This window comes from Megascapheus bottae, chromosome 1, assembly GCF_031878675.1.
Source record: "Megascapheus bottae isolate mThoBot1 chromosome 1, mThoBot2.hap1, whole genome shotgun sequence".
NCBI classification, from domain to species: Eukaryota; Metazoa; Chordata; class Mammalia; order Rodentia; family Geomyidae; genus Megascapheus; species Megascapheus bottae.
In genome coordinates, this window is record NC_143509.1 from 73,208,738 (window position 1) to 73,227,243 (window position 18,506).

Here is an 18,506-nt window from a genome sequence, read left to right on the forward strand (position 1 = left end):
AAATAGTTCACCCAAAATTTGCCTTATAAATATTTTTCTCTTCCACCAATTTCAAATTTGTATCACAGAAGGAAGAAAAGAGACAGAGAGATGTGATTTTTCTTTTTTTTCTTTTTTTTTTTGGTGTGTGTGGGAAAGGGTGTGATGTCATCTTGTCTCCACCCCTTGTGAGTAAGCCACAGCAGGGGGAGGGCAGGCCTGCCTCTGTCACTGGAAGACAGTCCACTTAAATGCGGCTCCAGAGTTGTGAGGCTTCCACCAGCATCACTCCCCGTGTGAGGTGGCCGGTGCAACATGCTCTCCAGCTTGCGATGGCTGCTTCTCTGTGGAAGTATTGCATTTGCCCTGGGAAATGCACAGAAATTGCCAAAAGGCAAGTAGTTCTGATGTTTTATGCTTTAAGAATAATACTAACGGATGTGTGTGCAGTGTTCTATTAACTATGATATGCTTTCCAACATGAAGGGGGTGGAGTTATGTGGCAGAAAGTCCAAGTGAAAGGGAGGGGTGTCTCTTAAACTTTTACTTCTCCTGTTCTTAGTTTTCTGCTGCCCACAACGTTTTTCTTTCAGTTATGTTCAGAGGAACCTGAATGGTATAATATGGAAGTACAGTATTGGAATATTGAGTGATATTGTATAAATGAGCATTTAGAATTTGTTAGTTATTTGGTGCTTTTATTCTCTTCCCCCAGAGACTAAGCCAGTATTTGTTTATGGATTTAAAAAAAGCTAGTTCTGAAATTGGAAATTCTTGGCATAAATCTCAAATGTACCTGTTCATCCGAAGTTTGAGGCAGTTTAGGCAGGTCAGATCCAAACGTAGCCATGAGCTAAGCAGCAGGCACCTTTCTGGGAGAGTTTGGGGGTGTTTGAGCTGAATGGGACACTCCCCCCTCCTGTTTAAATTGCTCTTATTTTAGTGTTGGTATTTTGTTTACAAATGCCATCAAAAAGAAATTAACATTTCTCAACTTAGAAAATATCAGTAACCCTTTTGAGCCTATTAGCACTAAAACCCGAGACTCTTGCCTCTGTCCTGTCTTTGAACATAAATGCTGCATGTAGTTTAGCTCCTTTGCAGAGGCACTTTTCTAAGCCAACTCAACGTCTGCAAAGGCTTTTTATGGTTGCAGACTGCAGTAGTCAGCAGATTTATGGAAAACAGACTGGAATTTACCGTCCAGTTATAATGGAAAAGGTTGGACATAATGCAGAGCACAGTGTGTAGAGAGGCAGAAAGAAAAGTTGTTAATGTTAGACTATCCAAAAGTTCATGTCTTTATCTGCTTTCTGGTGAGTTCACTTCAGGATCATTTTGTCTCAAATGCAAAGTGTCCTAGTGTCACTGGATAAAGTGAAACTTGAATGTGGAATGTGAATGTTGAAGGAAGCATTTGGCTGGTTGGTCTTTCACTTGATGTGAAAAGCAGTTAACAAGAACAATAACAACAACAAAAGCCTAAAATTAATTTTTTCAACTCCAATCAAACAATCATGCTAAGAAAAAGTAAAACAATCACTCCTCAATCTTCTATTAAGAATTTTGTGATTGAAATAAAGTGTGAGCCACAGACACTTAGAATTGACTGTTCATATTGATGACGGATTTAATGACTACTTGCCACTTGAGGGGAGTGTTGGCATTTTTTCTATCTCAGTACTTATAGATGATTTGATTTTTGTATTTGCTGAGTAGGAAAAAAAGCCAACATTTAGTTAGTACAAAGTGCTGTGAATTCCAAGTGCTTTAATTAGAATGATATAATCGTAAAGCATATTTGTAATCGTAAAGAAAAAAAACAAAGCAGTCAAAAACAGCTATGAAATTTTGTCACACTGAGTATTGTGCTATTTTTTTTAATTAGATGTATTTTTTAGCTGGGTTTCTTTTGTAAATTTAAAACATATCCACAGTTTTGGTAATTTGAAAGCAGAAGTCCCATCAAATCATAATAAGTGGCAAGTCTTCTCCTATTTAATGCTTTTTCTTTATTATGGAAGCTATTGAATAACTTTTTTTTTTTTTAGCTGAAGCGACCTTTCTTAAACTGGGTTCCATGGAGGGGTGCATTGTGGTACAAGGGATAGGGGATGAGAGAGGAGAAAGGCAGCATATTTGTTGTTTATGGTATTTTTCTTTCTGATCCTGGAGCTTGAACTTAGGGCCTGGGCTCTGTCGCTGAGTGTCTTTGTGCTCAAGGTAGTACTCTACCACTTGAGCCACAGTGCCACGTTGGATTTTATTGGAGAGAGGAGTTTCATGGACTTTCCTGCCTGAGCTGGCTTCACACTGAGATCCTCAGATCTCAGCCTCCTGAGTAGCTAGGATTACAGTTGTGAGCAGCTAGCACCTGGCTTTGTCTTTTGTGGGGCTAGAATGTTTTCTCACAGGCTTGTCCATCATAAAACACATTTGAAGAGATGGTTGGCTAAAATAGCAAAAAAAGTTCATTTTTTTTCTTCCTTTCAATTTTAAGTTAAATACTACCTGTGATTAAAGAAGAAGATAGAATCTGGGAGCTAAGCCAGGTGTAGTGGCTCATGACTGTGATCTTATCTACTCAGGAGGCTGAGATCTTAGGATTGAGGTTCAAAGCCAGCCTGGGCACTAAAGTCTGTAAGACTCTTATGTCCAATTAACCACTAGAAAACTGCAAGTGGTGCTGTGGCTCAAGGGATAGGATGGTAACCTTGAGCTGAAGAGCTTAGGGACAGTGCCCATGTCCAGAGTTCAAGCCCCATGATGGACAAAAAAAAAAAAAAAAGGAAAAGAAAAACAAGCTGAGGGCTAGAAAAGGCATTACTTTTTTTTTTTAAAATCATATCTACTGGTCCAGACCTTTGGTTTGTTTTTTTTTTTTTGCCAGTCCTGGGCTTGAGCTCAGGGCCTGAGCACTGTCCTTGGACTTTCTCAAGGCTAGAGCTCTACCACTTGAGCCTCAGCACCACTTCTGGCTTTTTTCTATGTATGTGGTACCAAGGAATTGAACCCGGGTCTTCATGCATGCTAGGCAAGCACTTTAACCACTAGGCCAAACTCCCGGCCCCCAGACCTTTGGTTTTATGGACCACTAAAAATACACATATATTTAAATAACAAAGCTCTATTATGGGGCTCACAGTAGAAACTTGCCATGTAGGAATGCTCAAAGTGAGGAAATATCCTTGTGGTTCATAAAAGCAAATAAAAAATTTATCAAGTAAGTGCATTTAATTAGACAAATAAGTTCACCATCCTTACTCTGACTTTACCAACTGGTCAAAAACTTAACCACAGGCCAATGTTTGGGAAACAATATACTACTTCAACCATTTACCTTCTAAATAAGGATAGCCAAACTGGGTGTGGTGGCTCACATTTATAATCGTAGATATTTGAAAAGCATTGATAGGATTATAATCAGAGGCTGGTCCTGGACAAAAACTTAAGACACTCTGAAAAATAACTAAAATAAAAATGGTTAAGGGTGTGACTCAAGTGGCACAGTATGTGCCTCACAAATTTGAGATCTTGCATTTAACCATAGATACTGCCCAAAAGAAAAAAAAAAGATACTCACAGTTAGAAGAAGTTTAGGGACTTCCCATGTTAGTGGCAGGGCTAGAACTGAGTTTCTGGTTCAGAATCTTGCTTCTTGCCAGGGAAGCAGCTTCCATTCAAATCTCTGGATTCGTTTCCTGCAGTATTCCTGATAATGCCATCTTCCCCTTGAATAAAATTCTAGAGGCACATCTTAAATACCAAGAATATATCAACATCTCATGTATATAAATATGAATTTGCTTATTTATAAGAAATCACTTTGTACATGTCTTGTGTTTATTTGCATACCTACTCACTTAACTTGTTATAAAAATAAGTTGTTTGAAATTTTTAAAACTTTTTTGGTAAAGCTTAATGCTAGAGACCATGATTAATGTGCATTTTATTTTCTTCACCATTTAAGATGTTGTTGTTTGGCAAATTATTGAATGTTGTTATGCCTTGTTTTTTTTCCATCTAAAAAATGAAAATTAAACTGGGTGCTGGTAGCTCATTCCCGTAATCCTAACTAGGTCGTAGGCTGAGATCTGAGGATCATGGTTAAAAGCCAGCTTGGACAGGAAAGTGTGTAAGACTGTCTCCACCAATCTCCCAGACAAGTCATATGCGGAGCTGTGACTCAAGTGGTAGATATTAGCCTTGAGCAAAAGCAGCTCATGGATAGCATAAGACCCAGGCTCTGAGTTCCAGGCCCAAGACCAGCACACAAAAGAAATGGAAATAAAAATAGCTATTATGCAAGTTTTAATTTTTTCTTTCATTTTATTGTCAAAGTGATGTTAGAGGGGTTACAGTTACATATGTGAGGTGGTGAGTACATTTCCCCTCCCATGTTTTTCTCTCACTTTTTCTCTCCCCACTCCCACCCTAAGTTGTAGAGTTCAATTCCAACATATTGTCTTGTACATATTGCTGTTACATTGGTTCATTGTTTGTCTCACCATCTCATTGTTCCCTTTTCCTTCCCTGAATCAAATAGACATATATACAATACATCAGGTACCAAAATCAGATACAGTGACAACAGGGGATAAACCAGGGGAGGGTGGGAAGAAATAATTTCACAGAGTACATTAAGTGATTCAAAGTCTATTTTCATATATACACACTAAACAATGTATACACCTTATGTTGAGACTAAAAGAGAGATGTTTTTAGGTAGCAGATGAGGTTGAGTGTTCTTGGTGGAAAATTGGAATAAGATTGTTCAGTGCTGTTCTGTGTGAAAAGAATTAAGGGAAGGCATCTACTGCTTTGTGGCCTGACTGTTGTGTGTCCATGTAGATGAACGCTACTCTTCTCGGAAAGCTTCATCTTTCCTATAGGATCCCCTTTTCCACAGGATTGGTGAGACTCCATGGCTGATAACCATTCTGGAGGACAGTAATTCTACAACACACAGGTCCTAGAGAAGGATGACTACATTGTTGCATACTTCAGACGCCTCTCGTTTCAGCTAACTCTTAGAATCTTTCTTCTTTGTACTAGAGAATTCTCCCCCTCCCCAGGCATATGTGCTAAAATTAAACATTCAGAGAATAATATGGGGTGAAGGTGCCAATAAAAATCTTACAAATGAGCATCAGAAGAGGGATAAACCTCTGTACTGAGGCTCCTGTGTATGGAAGATTATAATTAGGCTGAAGACTATTACTTAGTGAGGAATCTGTGACACTTCTCACTAAGGCATTTGTGAGGAAAATCATAGAGGTTCCAAGATACATGTGCAATAAATAGTTCCACACATGGACTTGTGGCTCAGGGAACTAGCTCCTTGCCTCTTACTCCAAGGCTGGGAATTCCTGACATGAAGCAGATGGACAGATGATTTGACAGTAACAGTAACCATTGTGGCTATTAACTACACTATTATTGTTCAGTTATTCTCATAAACAATGTTCTTTGAGTTCATACTACATATGGTCATTTAGTGTTATATGTTTGCCATTTAACAAAGCTGTTTATGAATACACTGCATCTTGAGCAGTGTCATCCCTTTCAACATTCTCACTCACCCTTCTCTTACCCACCTCTCTCACTCTACTTCATTTTGTAAGATATACATCCAACTTTTTTTTTTTACTGTATTCTTTCCCTCTTCTCCATATTTTTTTTTGCCAGTCCTGAGCTTGAGCTCAGGGCCTGAGCACTATCCTTGAACTTTCTCAAGGTTGGAGCTTTACCACTTGAGCCTCAACACCACTTCCAGCTTTTTTCTGTGTATGTGGTACTGAGGAATTGAACCTGCAAGGCAAGCACTCTACCACTAGACCAAACTCCTGGCCTCTCCATATTTTTATTGTAGAGAATCAAATTAAATATTCAAGCACTCTTATAAAGCAGGTATTGCATCGTTCCCATTTTGTAGAGCAATGGATTGTCTGTACTTCCCAGTACTTAAGTAATTTGCCCAACTCACATAGCCAGAGAGGTTTTAAGCAGACAAACAAGGAAAAGCCCCTACTTTTTAATTTGGATCTGATATCAGCTCCTTGCTCTTTGTAAGCAATGCTGATTTATTCAAGTAATCATTTATTTAGAATTATTTTCTATGCACATGAAGAATTTGGAGTCTGAGGGAACGTACCATGGTGCCTGTCTCCAAGGCCCTAACCAGTAAGTGAGGAGATGGATGGAAAGAGATAATTCCAGGAGAGTGAGGTCCTCCTCCAAATTGGGTGAAGTACAAAGAACTTTGAGAACAGCCAAAAGGCCCCAGTCCAGACTGGAGGTGTCAAGACATATGAGAAGCTCTGAAGGAGAGATCTGAGGAGCAAACACAACTTGGGCAAGGAGGTGTTTGGCTAAAGAGGTCAGAGACCTTCCCAGCATAAGTAGCCACTGGGCCAGCATCCATAGGATACCTAGGAGCAGAGCTCAGGAATTAGTAAAGCATTACAAAGGGAAGCCAAGACTGGAAATTCACCCTACATGCAATTGTGCCTTTGGTGTCTCCATCTGTCCTAAATTCTCAAGATTCATTACCTCAAGACTCATCGCAACAGAGGAAATAGACTGTTGTCTTTGGAAAGTCAGCCTCTTACATCTTGTTCTGTAAAATTTCCAGCCATTCACCTGGGGCCTGGCGCTCATTCACCTGGAGCCCTCCCAACCTCACTAGGACAGAACACGAATGTGTCATTCTCACAGCCCAATTCATGTCTCCAAAGGGTGGCTCATACTTGTGAGAGACTAGGAAGGTGGAGGGATGATTGTGGGGAGTGCAAAGATGACGAGATGGAGTCCTGATTTCACCTGAATAGTACATAATTATGTGCTGATGGAAATGTATTAATGAATACGTAAGAAGAAATGGTTCCATTGATTTAAAATTACAGAAGACTATTTTAGAATATTTTATAGTTCTCTCACTTCCTTCCCTCCCAACTGTCCTTTCCTTCCCTTCCTCTCTCCTTCCCTCCTTCTTTCCTTCCTTCGCTTCTTTATTTTTGCCAGTCCTGGGTCTTGAACTCAGGGCCTGAGCACTGTCCTTGGGCTTTTCCTCAAGGCTAAGTGCTTTACCACTTGAGCTACAGCATTATTTCCGGCTTCTTCTGTGTATGTGGTACCAAGGAATCAAACCTTGGTCTTGGAGCAAGCTAGGCAAGCACTCTACCACTAGGTCAAACTTCCTTCCTCTTCCTTGAACTCAGATCCTTCTTCTTATTAGGCAGATGTTCTACCCTTGACAAGTATCCTCAGCATTTTCTTTATTTTTTCAGATAGACTGTATAATCTTTTTTTTTTTTGCCTGGTTTTCTTGACTCTCATTTATCCTACCTACACATTCTATGTTACTAGGCGGACAGGCAAATTCCACCATGCCAAGCTTTTGTGTTGATGTGGAATCTGCCTCTTTCCTCTGTGCTGACCTTGAATGCTGATTCTATGATCTTCACATCCATAGAAGCTGAAATTACAGATGTGAGCCACTGCACTCAGCCTGATTTTTAAAAAAATTTAAGTACTAATTATTGAGCATCAACCAGGTAATCGTTCTAGCTGTTGTATAAAAAGAACTTTATATTAGGAATGAAAAAAATGATCAAGTATAACTCTTTTGTGCTGAGTTTAGAACTCAAGGTTTCAAAATAAAAATTCTTTATAAAATTATTATGTGCCAATGATACACTAGCTCAATGTAGAAACTATTATTTTAGTTCTTTGATTATTCCGTCAGGCTGTGACATACAAAATGTTAAGAAATCTTAGCATCTTTCCTTTTTGTTTCCATATATTTTTATTGTAATTAATAGAAAGGTTACATTATATTCACCAGATAGAAAGTGCATTACTTCACAAACACTGATACCCTTTCTCATGTCTTGGTCCCCATTTCCCTCCCCCCACCCCTGCCCCTTATCTTGTTTTCCCCCCTTCCCTATCCTATTTCAAATAACCAAATATGCATATATACAATATATCAGAAGGTGAAATACTGTAACAATATGAGATAACCAAGGGACAACAAAAGAGATGAAAGATAACATAGTACATTAAGGACAACAATCACTCGTTATATGACTTTTGTTTCTATATCCTGGAGGTCTTTTCATTTAGCGTCATCTTATATGGCCTTATGTATCTAGGTTTTGTTCTATTGTAAATCTCTCTTAGCATCTTTTCTTTTAGGATATGGGGGAACACTTGATAATATGACTAATTAATCTGTATAATGGCAATGAAGGTTTAAATGTAAATGAGAAATTCTGTATATTGGCCATGGAGATTTAAATGTAGGTGGTAAATGGTTTATTTAAGGCAAAGATAAGGGATCTAAGGAAGAGAGAGCCATGGATAATAAATGAAAACGTGTTTGTTCAAATGGTTAAAAAAGTAAAAAGAAAAAGGACTACAAAAGTTAAGAACACATTCTGTTGAAGTAACACAAATATAACCATAATTTTTATTACTAATCATGCTGTTTACTGGTGTGTTTATGTGAATTTACTATTTGCTCAAGGAATATGCTAGTTATTTGTTGCTGTATAAAGCATTTCTCTAAAATTATCGGCTTACAATAAGATATTTATTGCTTCTAAGTTGCTGGGGGTTAGGAGTCAGACTGGCTTCATTAGATCTTCTGCTTCTAGGTTTTTCTGTGAGAGTTTTAGAACTGGGGTCTTATACAAAGGCATGGCAGGTGAAGAATTTACTTCTAGGCTCCCATGACTCGGGGACTGTTACCTTGGAAGGCCAGTTCTTCCATGTGGGCCTCTCCACTATGGCCTTTAGCTTCACCAAATATATGAGCCCGGAAGAGTCTGCAGGCAAGACTTTCGGTTTTATGCTGTCTAATAGTAGAGGTGAAGCCTCTTTTGCTATGTCCTCTTGTTTAGAAGCAGCTCAGGGGAGAGAGATAATTGCACACTTACACTGTCTTGATTCTACACACACGATGAAATGCTCAGTATCACCAAATGATATATTGGAACTGTGAACAGAGGAAGTCCAACTCTAGAGAAAGCATTGTTGTTTGAACATTTTCACTCTGGCTACTTCCCGCAGAATTCTACCATTAGCAACAGATGGTCAACACATAAAATGCTAAATTGTTGAATTCCAGGGTTAGATTTAGTTCTAGAAAAATCCTTGAGAGTTGAGATAAGTGTCTTAAGCATATAAAGGTTAATTCTGAGCATCCAACATAAACCTTGTTTATGATATTAGGAGTCTAGCCAGTCCTAGACTTTTTTTTTATTAGATTCCATCACATGTAGTTGACCTGTGTGTCAAAATACACAAAACAAATTCCCTTAAAAGAAAAAAAGTTACTTTCATTGATGCTACCATCCCTGGAAGAAGAACACATAAGAAAAAATTGTATTCAAGTAATAAAGAAATATTGCAAATTATACTTATGAACTTATCATATAGTTCTTATAAAATGCATTTCTGAAACATTAGTGGTTCTTAGAGTAAATGGAAGAGTAACTGTGAGTTTGAGTTAAATTTGTGTTTGGGCAAGAAGTTATACTTTTATTACTACATATATTGGAGGTACCTTGAAAGTTAAAGGAGTTTTTCTCAGATCTTGTTTGGTGTTAATAAAGCAACATTTGTTCCACAGGCTCTCAGGAAGCAAAAAAAAATGCTTGATAATACTAAAATAACCTATCCTGTGGATTTTTTTTTACCCAGTATCCTCTTGTGCTTGGATGGTTCCAGAAGCCCAGGAATATGACAGGTTGGTTCTGTTGTCTCAGGATATCTTGGAAAAGTTTTTTACACAGAAAGATGAAGCCAGAATTCTACTCCATGTTAATATAGCTGGACATGGTTTTTCATAAAAATATCATGGAAGGCATTGTAGGTTTCTTCTTCAAGCTAACAATCTTTTTTTTTTTTTGTCAGTCCTGGAGCTTGAATTCTGGGGGCTGGGCTCTGTTCCTGAACTCTTCAGCTCAAGGCTAGCACCGTACCCCTTGGTCTGAGCATTGTCACTGAGCTCTTCAGCTCAAGGCTACTGCCTTGTCCAATGAGCCACAGTGCCACTTTTGATTTTCTGGTGGTTAATTGGAGATAAGAGTCTCAGGGACTTTTGTGCCTAGGATGGCTTTGAACCACGATCCTCAAATCTCAGCCTTCTGAATACCTAGGATTACAGACATGAGCCACTGTGTCTGGCTCTAACAACATCTTAATACTCAATTTTAATGGGAATGTAGAAATGTTGGATACAATCTGAGGTGTGAGGTCTTTTCAATGCACAAACCATCAAGTCTACTGAGGGCTTTTCCTTGCTGAATTTTGAAAAGACAGGTAGATGATATGACCACTTTCTTAGTTTTACTGTCAAGTTTTGTTTTAAAACATAATCCTTTGTCACCTCCTTGAGTAGCTGGGATTACAGGTGTGAGATAGCTACATTTGAATCTCAAGACACTGGATGTGAGAAAATGTGACTGTTTTTCAGGATTTATTTGCAGTTCTTCATTTTGTCATCCAATTAATATATCTAAAAATGAACACAGTAGGATTAAAGACCAATAACGTTTTCTGTCTTTGAAATGTTTGAAATTAGTTCTATTTTAAGCTGCTTGGCGATAGGAAACACATTCTTTTTCATATTAAACTCAGTGTCATAATTCTCATCTTCACTTAGCAGCCAAGGTTTATAGGAATAAAGCCATTCCACTATGTTGCCATGCACATACATTTATAGCATATATACATATATATATAAAACTTAGTATTAGCCTAAGAAAAAGTGCCTTATGAGTCCAGTTAATACTAGATTCTGAAATGAAACAAATGTGCAATGAATTTTCCTCCCCATAAAGTCCACGTTATATAAGTGACTTGGGGAAATGTATCCTTTAATTGTATATATTATCATACACTTCCAGCTCATTTTTTCTATTCTAGGTTAAGGATAACTTTTGAGCACATAAAGTATCTGTAATCTAAAACATCTTTCCATGTATTCTGCTGGGTCTCCAGTAGAATGGGAAGTCTCTGACTTTTGAGGATGGAGGAACACCTGTTGGCAATCTGAATGGATGCTGTTCTTCTAATATGTGGGGTCAGGTATCTTTCATTTTAAATACAATCCTCTGAGTTTTTAAAAAAATTTCTGATACCTGGTATGAAAACACTCTGGTTTTTCAGGAGCCCTACTGAGTTCACTGTAGGCATGTGGGTGTATGACACGGAACAGGCCTGCCTGCTCTAAGAGCAGGGCATCCTGCCATTTAAAGGGTGATCTGGGATGGTTGCCAAAGTCATGCTGGCAGAGATCTCTGGAATTCTGAGTTCTATCCTGTTCCTGATATATGGTCAAGGAATACTGGACAGTTTCCTTCTCCTTTCACTTTCCCAGATGGAGTTAACTCACCCCTAGCCAGTAAGTTTAGGACAAAGTGTCAGATGAGCTGAAAATCAATCCTTCTAACCTTCTTCTCCATCTTCTTCAAACATCCCTGATCATCTTGCTGCCACAGACTTCCTCTCTACCTGTTTCTACTATCACTTGATTTAGGAGGAAGATGATGGTATATAATGCAGTCCCATTAAGTTTGCCTAAACTACAGTTTTATGATAAAGTATATATATATATGAAAAAGTAGCAATATAAAGCACATAGGAAGATATAAGCTTGGACAAGTTATTTAGCCCTCTCTGAAAATCAGATTGTTTTTTCCTCTGAACACCAGAACAATAAAAACATCACTCCTCTTCTTTAGCTTCCATACATAAGTAAAACAAGGGTGATTTTTGGAGATTTCAGTGGTTACTTTATTAACCAAGGGGAAAGAAGATGTAAAATCCTGGGTACAATTTTGAAAACTCTGTTCCCTCTGTGGTGCTTAGAGGGATATTGTTGGGTACTCTATGGCCTGAAAGTATCTTGAAAAGATGCTGAGGGAAAAGAGCTCTTGTTGGATGTCAGAGTCCACTCTGCCTAGGTTTGTGCTGTAGAGATTTCACTCTTCATTCTGAATCACTGCAAGTATTTTAAGTGTAATTCTTGAAATCAGCCTCTTGTTCCTCTTTCCTAGTCCACCACTTCTTGCAATGATTTGAAATGCCTTCTCAGAGCAGGCTGGGCTTTTACTGTGAAAAATTTGGAGGACAAGCCATGGTCTTTGGTCAGATTTTCCTTTCACTTATCCTTGGGATGTAGTTTTGTTTGACTTGGCTCTCCCCAGTCTGTTTGTTCATAGGAACTGATTTTTTAAACCTCTAATACTGAGGATTAAACCAGGGCCTTGGATTTGCTATGCCAATGTCCTCCTTTTTGAGCTGTATCCTTACTTCATTTGTTAGTATTTTGATTCTCAGACCAGGTTTCACTAACTCTGTCTGGACTGGTATTGAACTCACAATCTTCCTTCTGCTACCTTCAAGGTAGCTGGGATTACAGCTGTGTGGCATCACACATGGATGACTAATGAAACATTGTCTGTTTTTTTTTCTCAGATCCCTTCTCATATCATAGATTTTTTTCTCTCTCCCTTTCTCAATTCTACAATAGTCTTCAGAGCACTTTCATGGCTGGCATCCAAAGCCTCTCCTGCAGGCCGTTTCAGCCATTTTCTGGACTCACAGCTGACTCTCCATCTGTTTGGATGTGCCAGGAGTCATCCCTTTGGAAAACAATGAACACTCTATCTTTTTCTAAATGTTGCTTCTATGTCATTTAGAAGACTTTCAATAGATTGCAAATGTCTTGGTTCCTTGGTCATTTATTTATCTTGGCATAGTAAGCCTGCAAAGAGCACATGTTTACTTTCAGCTGGTAATCTCTTTACCTGTCATATTGAATAAATCACAAATTATATCCATACCATACTTCATTCAAAGTAGCCCTGAATGAAGCCTACATCATTATGTCTGATGAAAGGGGTTAACAACAGAAGCATGATAAAAACCAGAAAGCCTGGTGTCATTTTGTAAAGTTAGTGTTTTGTTCATTCTGAAGATTTATTATGCTGTAGTTGTTGGAGTTTGATATTTTGAAGCATTTTCAGGGAATTATTCTGTTTTCCAGTGACTCAAGAAATTGGGTCTTAAATTCAAAGACTATATTTTGATTCATTTGAATTGTAACCAACATTTCCATAAAAGTTTTTGTGTAAAGTGTCGCAAGGAAATGTGATCGTCTAATTGGCAACTAGACCATTATCGTGGCCACTCAATTCTATTTCAACATGGTAGCCTCACTCTTTGATCTCCATTTCTCTGGCTTACCATTTTCTTGCTGTATTGAAGAGGTGACTTTCAAAATTTCCTCTCACTTTATTTTTAGCTCTCTTCTCACCAGCTTTCATATCTTTGCAAGACTCTGTGCTTAGAATCTCATCTGCTATATCTTCTACAATAACTTTACATATTATATTGATGACTTTTTCAGCCCCTATTATGAATTAATAATGGAAATATTTATAAAAAGTCATATATATCCATAGATCCCACACTTGTTGATTCTTTGTTGGATCTATTTAGAATATATTTGGAAAAAAAATTCACCTTTATTGACCAGGTACAGCCTTCTTCTGACCATTAGGCCTGGGACAATGTAGTAGAGCAATTATTTACGCAGCATTTACATTGTGGTAGGTATTAAAGTAATTGCAGACTACTAAAAGCAGTTAGACATCAATTCCAGATCTAGGAATCCGCATGTGAAATTGCACATGCTAATTTGTACAGGTTCTTCTTGTGATACAAATAAACATATAAGAAATAAATAATAACATTTCAGGAATCTGATTAAATGTAGTGTAATACACTATTGGCTTTTGGTTAATCAATTTATAAATAATATTGTGCTTTAGATTTTCAGGCTTGTGTAGGATGACCTAGTTAAATAATGCAAAGTCTTAGAAACAGTGATTTTTTAAAATCCATTTAGGGTACAGCTCAAATTTAAATATTGGTACTCTAACTGAATCACTTGAATGACTATTAAGTAACACTAATGAATCATTGAGCAAAAGTGACTCAAGCCTATAACCCTATCCTACTTGAAAGGATAAGAACAGAAGGACCACTTTTTTTTGCCAGTCCTGGGGCTTGAACTCAGGTCCTGGACACTGTCTCAAGTCTAGAGCTCTACCACTTGAGCCTCAGCACCACTTCCGGATTTTTTCTATGTATGTGGTATGGAGAAATCGAACCTGGAGCTTTGTGCATGCTAGGCAAGCACTCTACCACTAGGCGAAACTCCCAGACCAGAAGGACCACTTTGAAGCCAGCTTAGGCAGTAAAGTTAACGAGACCCTTCTCATAGCTGGGTGCAGTGGTGCAGACCTGTCATGCTCACCATATTGCAGTTAGGAGCGTCATGGGTCCAGACCAGTTGGAGCAGAAGAGTCCTCGCGACTCAATCTGCATGGAAGGAAGCTGGATGCAGGGGCCAATGTCTGTCAACCTAGCCATACTGAGAAGCCTACCACAGGGGAGATGGCAGTCCAGGTGCGAGTCTGGGCAGAAAGCTATATGTTGCTCTTGAAAGTAACTAGAAAAGGTCTGGGAATGTGGCTTAGTGGTAGAGTGCTTGCCTTGCATGCACGAAGCCCTGGGTTCAATTCCTTACTACCACATAGACAGAAAAGCCTGGAAGTGATGCTGTGGCTCAAGTGGTAGAGCCCTCGCCTTGAACACAGATAGACTCAGGGACAGATCCTGGGCACTGAGTTCAAGCTCCACTACTGGGAAACAAACAGAGAAAAACATACCGGGTCTGGAAGAGTGGCTTGATGGTAGATTGTCTTGCAAGTGTGAAGTCCTGAAAACTCTAGTACTGCTGTTAAGTAAAAAAAGAAAAGAAAGGGGGAAAATCAATGAATCATTTACAGACAAGTAAAGAAAGTATACTTTCTGTTGTGTGTTAGTTTAAATTCCTTCATATATAATTGGCGAGAAACCCCATTTTCAGAGTTTGTCATCAACTTGTCAGTGCTTCATCAAACACATTCAGGTGTCTTTCTCAGCTGTTCATTAAGATCATACATTTTTACTTTAGAATTTCCAAGTCAGCCAGCTGAAATACATTATGTAACACTTGTTCCTAACAGGCCATTCAGTCCCAGCATCTGTTTTCAGTTATGTCAGAAAATTAAGACAACAAGTATTTACTGTGGTGTTTTCCAAAGTCATCATAACCCATGGCTCGAGCATTCTCTGCAAGGGCTTAGAAACATCATTTCAAACATTCCTTTACATGGTTGGTGGTTGATAGGCCACAGAGACCACAGACGTTAACACTAAATAAACTTCCTGAAAATAATCACATAACTTAAAACCTATTAAAGGATAAGCACTAGCAGAGTTCAAATACTTTGAGGAATACCTCTTTCCAGAGACTTTTGTGTTTTGTAGCAAGAATGTTTATTTCTTTAAGAAAAGGTAAAATATTTATATCCACATTTATCCCCTCAAGAGATTCTTGAATCTATTGCACCCTATATCCACAGGGCTTGCTTATGGAAGATGATTCTATGGGAACAGTGAAAGAATCCTTAGGCATTTCATTATATCAACATGCGGCTGTTGTTTCATTATAACAATATCTAGCAACCATCAATGTCTACTTCATAGACATTGAATCTAAAATCTAATGTAGTTTGTACACCAGCATGATACCACAAGGGAAAATTCTACAATTGACCACATGTGATAGGGTGCAGTCGAAATGCAGGTACACTAAAACATAGTGTGTACTGTTGGGGGCCGAGTAACGCCATTCTAATAACTTTCTGCTGAGACCTGTGGTAGGGGTAAACAAGTGGACCTCTTTATCCTGCCCACCTGTTGTGCTGATAGGCTCCCGCACCCAATATAAGGAGGGGAGTTTTAGAGAGAGATTCCTGCCTTGATGAAGCTGCGTGGTGCCTCTGTTTATGCTCCGGAGAAGCAAGGGCGTGAGTGCGGAGGACAGTGGGCCCTCTCCTCTCGCGGCTTGGACTGGTTGGGGTGTGTTTTTCCCATCCCTCCTCAAGAGGGACTGGGGATGAAGGACCCCGACATATTGGCACCCAACGTGGGGCACGAAAGAGGCACGAAATGGGGCATGAAAGGGGCACGATTGTGAGTTGAGCCAAGTGAGAGATACATGGAGGAAAGACTGATAAACCAGAGAAAACCTGAAAGGCACAAAAAGACTGAACAACCAGGGAAACCTGAAGGGAAAATGCAGGCTGAAGTTGCTCACAGGGAAAAAGAAAAAGACAGGAAGACAAGGAGAAAAAGAGGGACAAAGAGAAAGAAAAAAGGTGGTAAACAGGAGAAAGGGAAGCAACTACCTGCAAAACCAGAGAAACCTGAAAGGAAAAAGGGACTGAAAGGCCAGGGAAACCTGAAGGGAAAATGCAGGCTGAAGTTGCTCACAAGGAAAGAGAAAAAGACAGGGAAGAAGACAAAGACAAAACTCCTCAAAGACTGAAAAACCAGCGAATGTGTGTGAATGTGTGTGTGAAAGGGGTTTTTAATCATTCCCAGATCACCTCCGAAGCATGGGTCACTTCAGGAGGAACCTCACGGAGGCGAGAAAATGTCCCAGGAAGGGAGGAACCTCGCGGGAGTCTCTGGCCAGAGCAGTAGGGCGAGGCCTATTTTCTAATGAAATGTCAAAAAAAAAAAAATTACCTCGCGGAGGGCGAGGCCTATCTTCTATTTTTCAAGAGATTTTAAAATAGAACCAAATGGGTTCAGACTGGAACGACCGCGTGTGTGTGAATGGTAAATCTAAATCTATATAAGAGGTGTAAATCTAAATCTATATACGGGAGTAAACAGTTTGAGAACAGGTGAAAAGCGCAGACTTGAGAAAGAGGATTAAGTGGTAGTGATGTAGAAAGCCTGTGCTCGAGTTCAGAATAGTTGAAAACAGGCTAAAGCTTTTTAAAGTCCCTGACAAAATATAGAGATGACGCCCCTGAGTCAGCTTAAAGAAGTTACAGAAAATGGATCTTCGCCCATAACCCCCTTAAGATGAAGGGACCAGAGTCATTTTTAAAACAAAAAGGGGGGGACTGGAAGACTCCTCTAATTCTTCCATTGCCCTGCTATTCCCTATGGCTTGTGTGAATGTTTTCTTAGTTAATGTTGGAATGTTTCCCTATTTTCTGTTGTAGTCAGAGCCACTCAGTATATACTAGTGCCTGTACAGGCGGAGGAGAATGCTTTCCCGCTCATCAGTAAGAGACTTTGGTGTTTTCCTGCCCTTACTGCTGCGAGTCCTTGCCACTGTGGTTCCTAATGCTTTGAATGTGAGGACTGGAATTGTTATGTGCACAAATGACAATAGTCTAACTTTGGGTGATTGTTATCTTGACACTATTTTGGGATTGATCAGTTTGGATTTGTTTTTATGCACTATAATTGTAATGTGTCTATTGCCTGCCTCAACGCAGAAAGTGAATGCTAATGCGACAGGCATTTGCTCCCATGGAAATAGATGCATCCTGCAGGTCTGATTTGCTTAGACGGCTGGTAGTCAAAGACCGGAAAGTCCCAGCTATTAGCCTAAGACAGGAGCCAAGTACCTATCAACCTAGCCAAGTAAAAAGGACTTGGTGACGAGTAAGAAGACTAATAAGCTTGGAGACACCTAAGACAGGCACAGCCGATCTAATATGGTGGTAGCCCCACATATTCTAAGTTTTGTCTTTTTTAAGATAAAAACGGGGGAGATGTTGGTGGCCGAGTAACGCCATTCTAATAACTTTCTGCTGAGACCTGTAGTAGGGGTAAACAAGTGGACCTCTTTATCCTGCCCACCTGTTGTGCTGATAGGCTCCCTCACCCAATATAAGGAGGGGAGTTTTAGAGATTCCTGCCTTGATGAAGCTGCGTGGCGTCTCTGTTCGTGCTCCGGAGAAGCAAGGCTGAGTGCGGGAGGACAGTGGGCCCTCTCCTCTTGCGGCTTGGACTGGTTGGGGTGTGTTTTTCCCATCCCTCCTCAAGAGGGACTGGGGATGAAGGACCCCGACAGTGTACAGTTATCTTTAGGCTACTGTACAAAGTATATGTAAAACATAACATGAATCTTGTATTCAGGCTTAGGTTCCAAGATATTCTGTATATGCCAATATTAAAAAAGGTTGACACAAAACAATAGGATAAAAGCAATTGCTTTTATCCAAAGCAATTTGGATAAAAGATGCTCAGCTTTTACTGAGGAGGAAAGGACCTCTGGATGCAGTGGTCAGCAAGCTACAACAAGCAGGAGACTCCTACAGGGCTTCTTTGACCTCAGAAAGCAGAGCCTTAGCCCCTGAAGTTCTGATTCAGTAGACTTGAAGAAAGGTGGTTTGGAGAATTTGTATTCCTCACAAGTTCCAATATGATATGAGTCCTACTTCTCCTGAAAGGACTATTTTTAGTCATGCATTATTATAAAAGTGATATACAAAAGTCACATTTATATAAGTCAGATTACTTTTAAAAAATGTCACCTCTTCCCTCATTCTCTCCAGTCCCCACCCACAAGTTCTATAGTTCATTAGTGTCTA

General features: G+C 39.3%; 1 protein-coding gene across 1 annotated transcript in view; it reads left to right on the forward strand.

Annotated features, from left to right (window-relative positions):
- Positions 1–221: 221 nt before the first annotated feature.
- Positions 222–18,506, forward strand: part of Abi3bp (ABI family member 3 binding protein) — a 202,063-nt gene continuing 183,778 nt past the window's right edge. Inside the window, exon 1 of the mRNA XM_090347240.1 lies at positions 222–373. Within this exon, the coding sequence (XP_090203366.1) occupies positions 295–373 (79 nt within the window). The 5' untranslated portion in view covers positions 222–294. The remainder of the gene's footprint in view (positions 374–18,506) is intronic.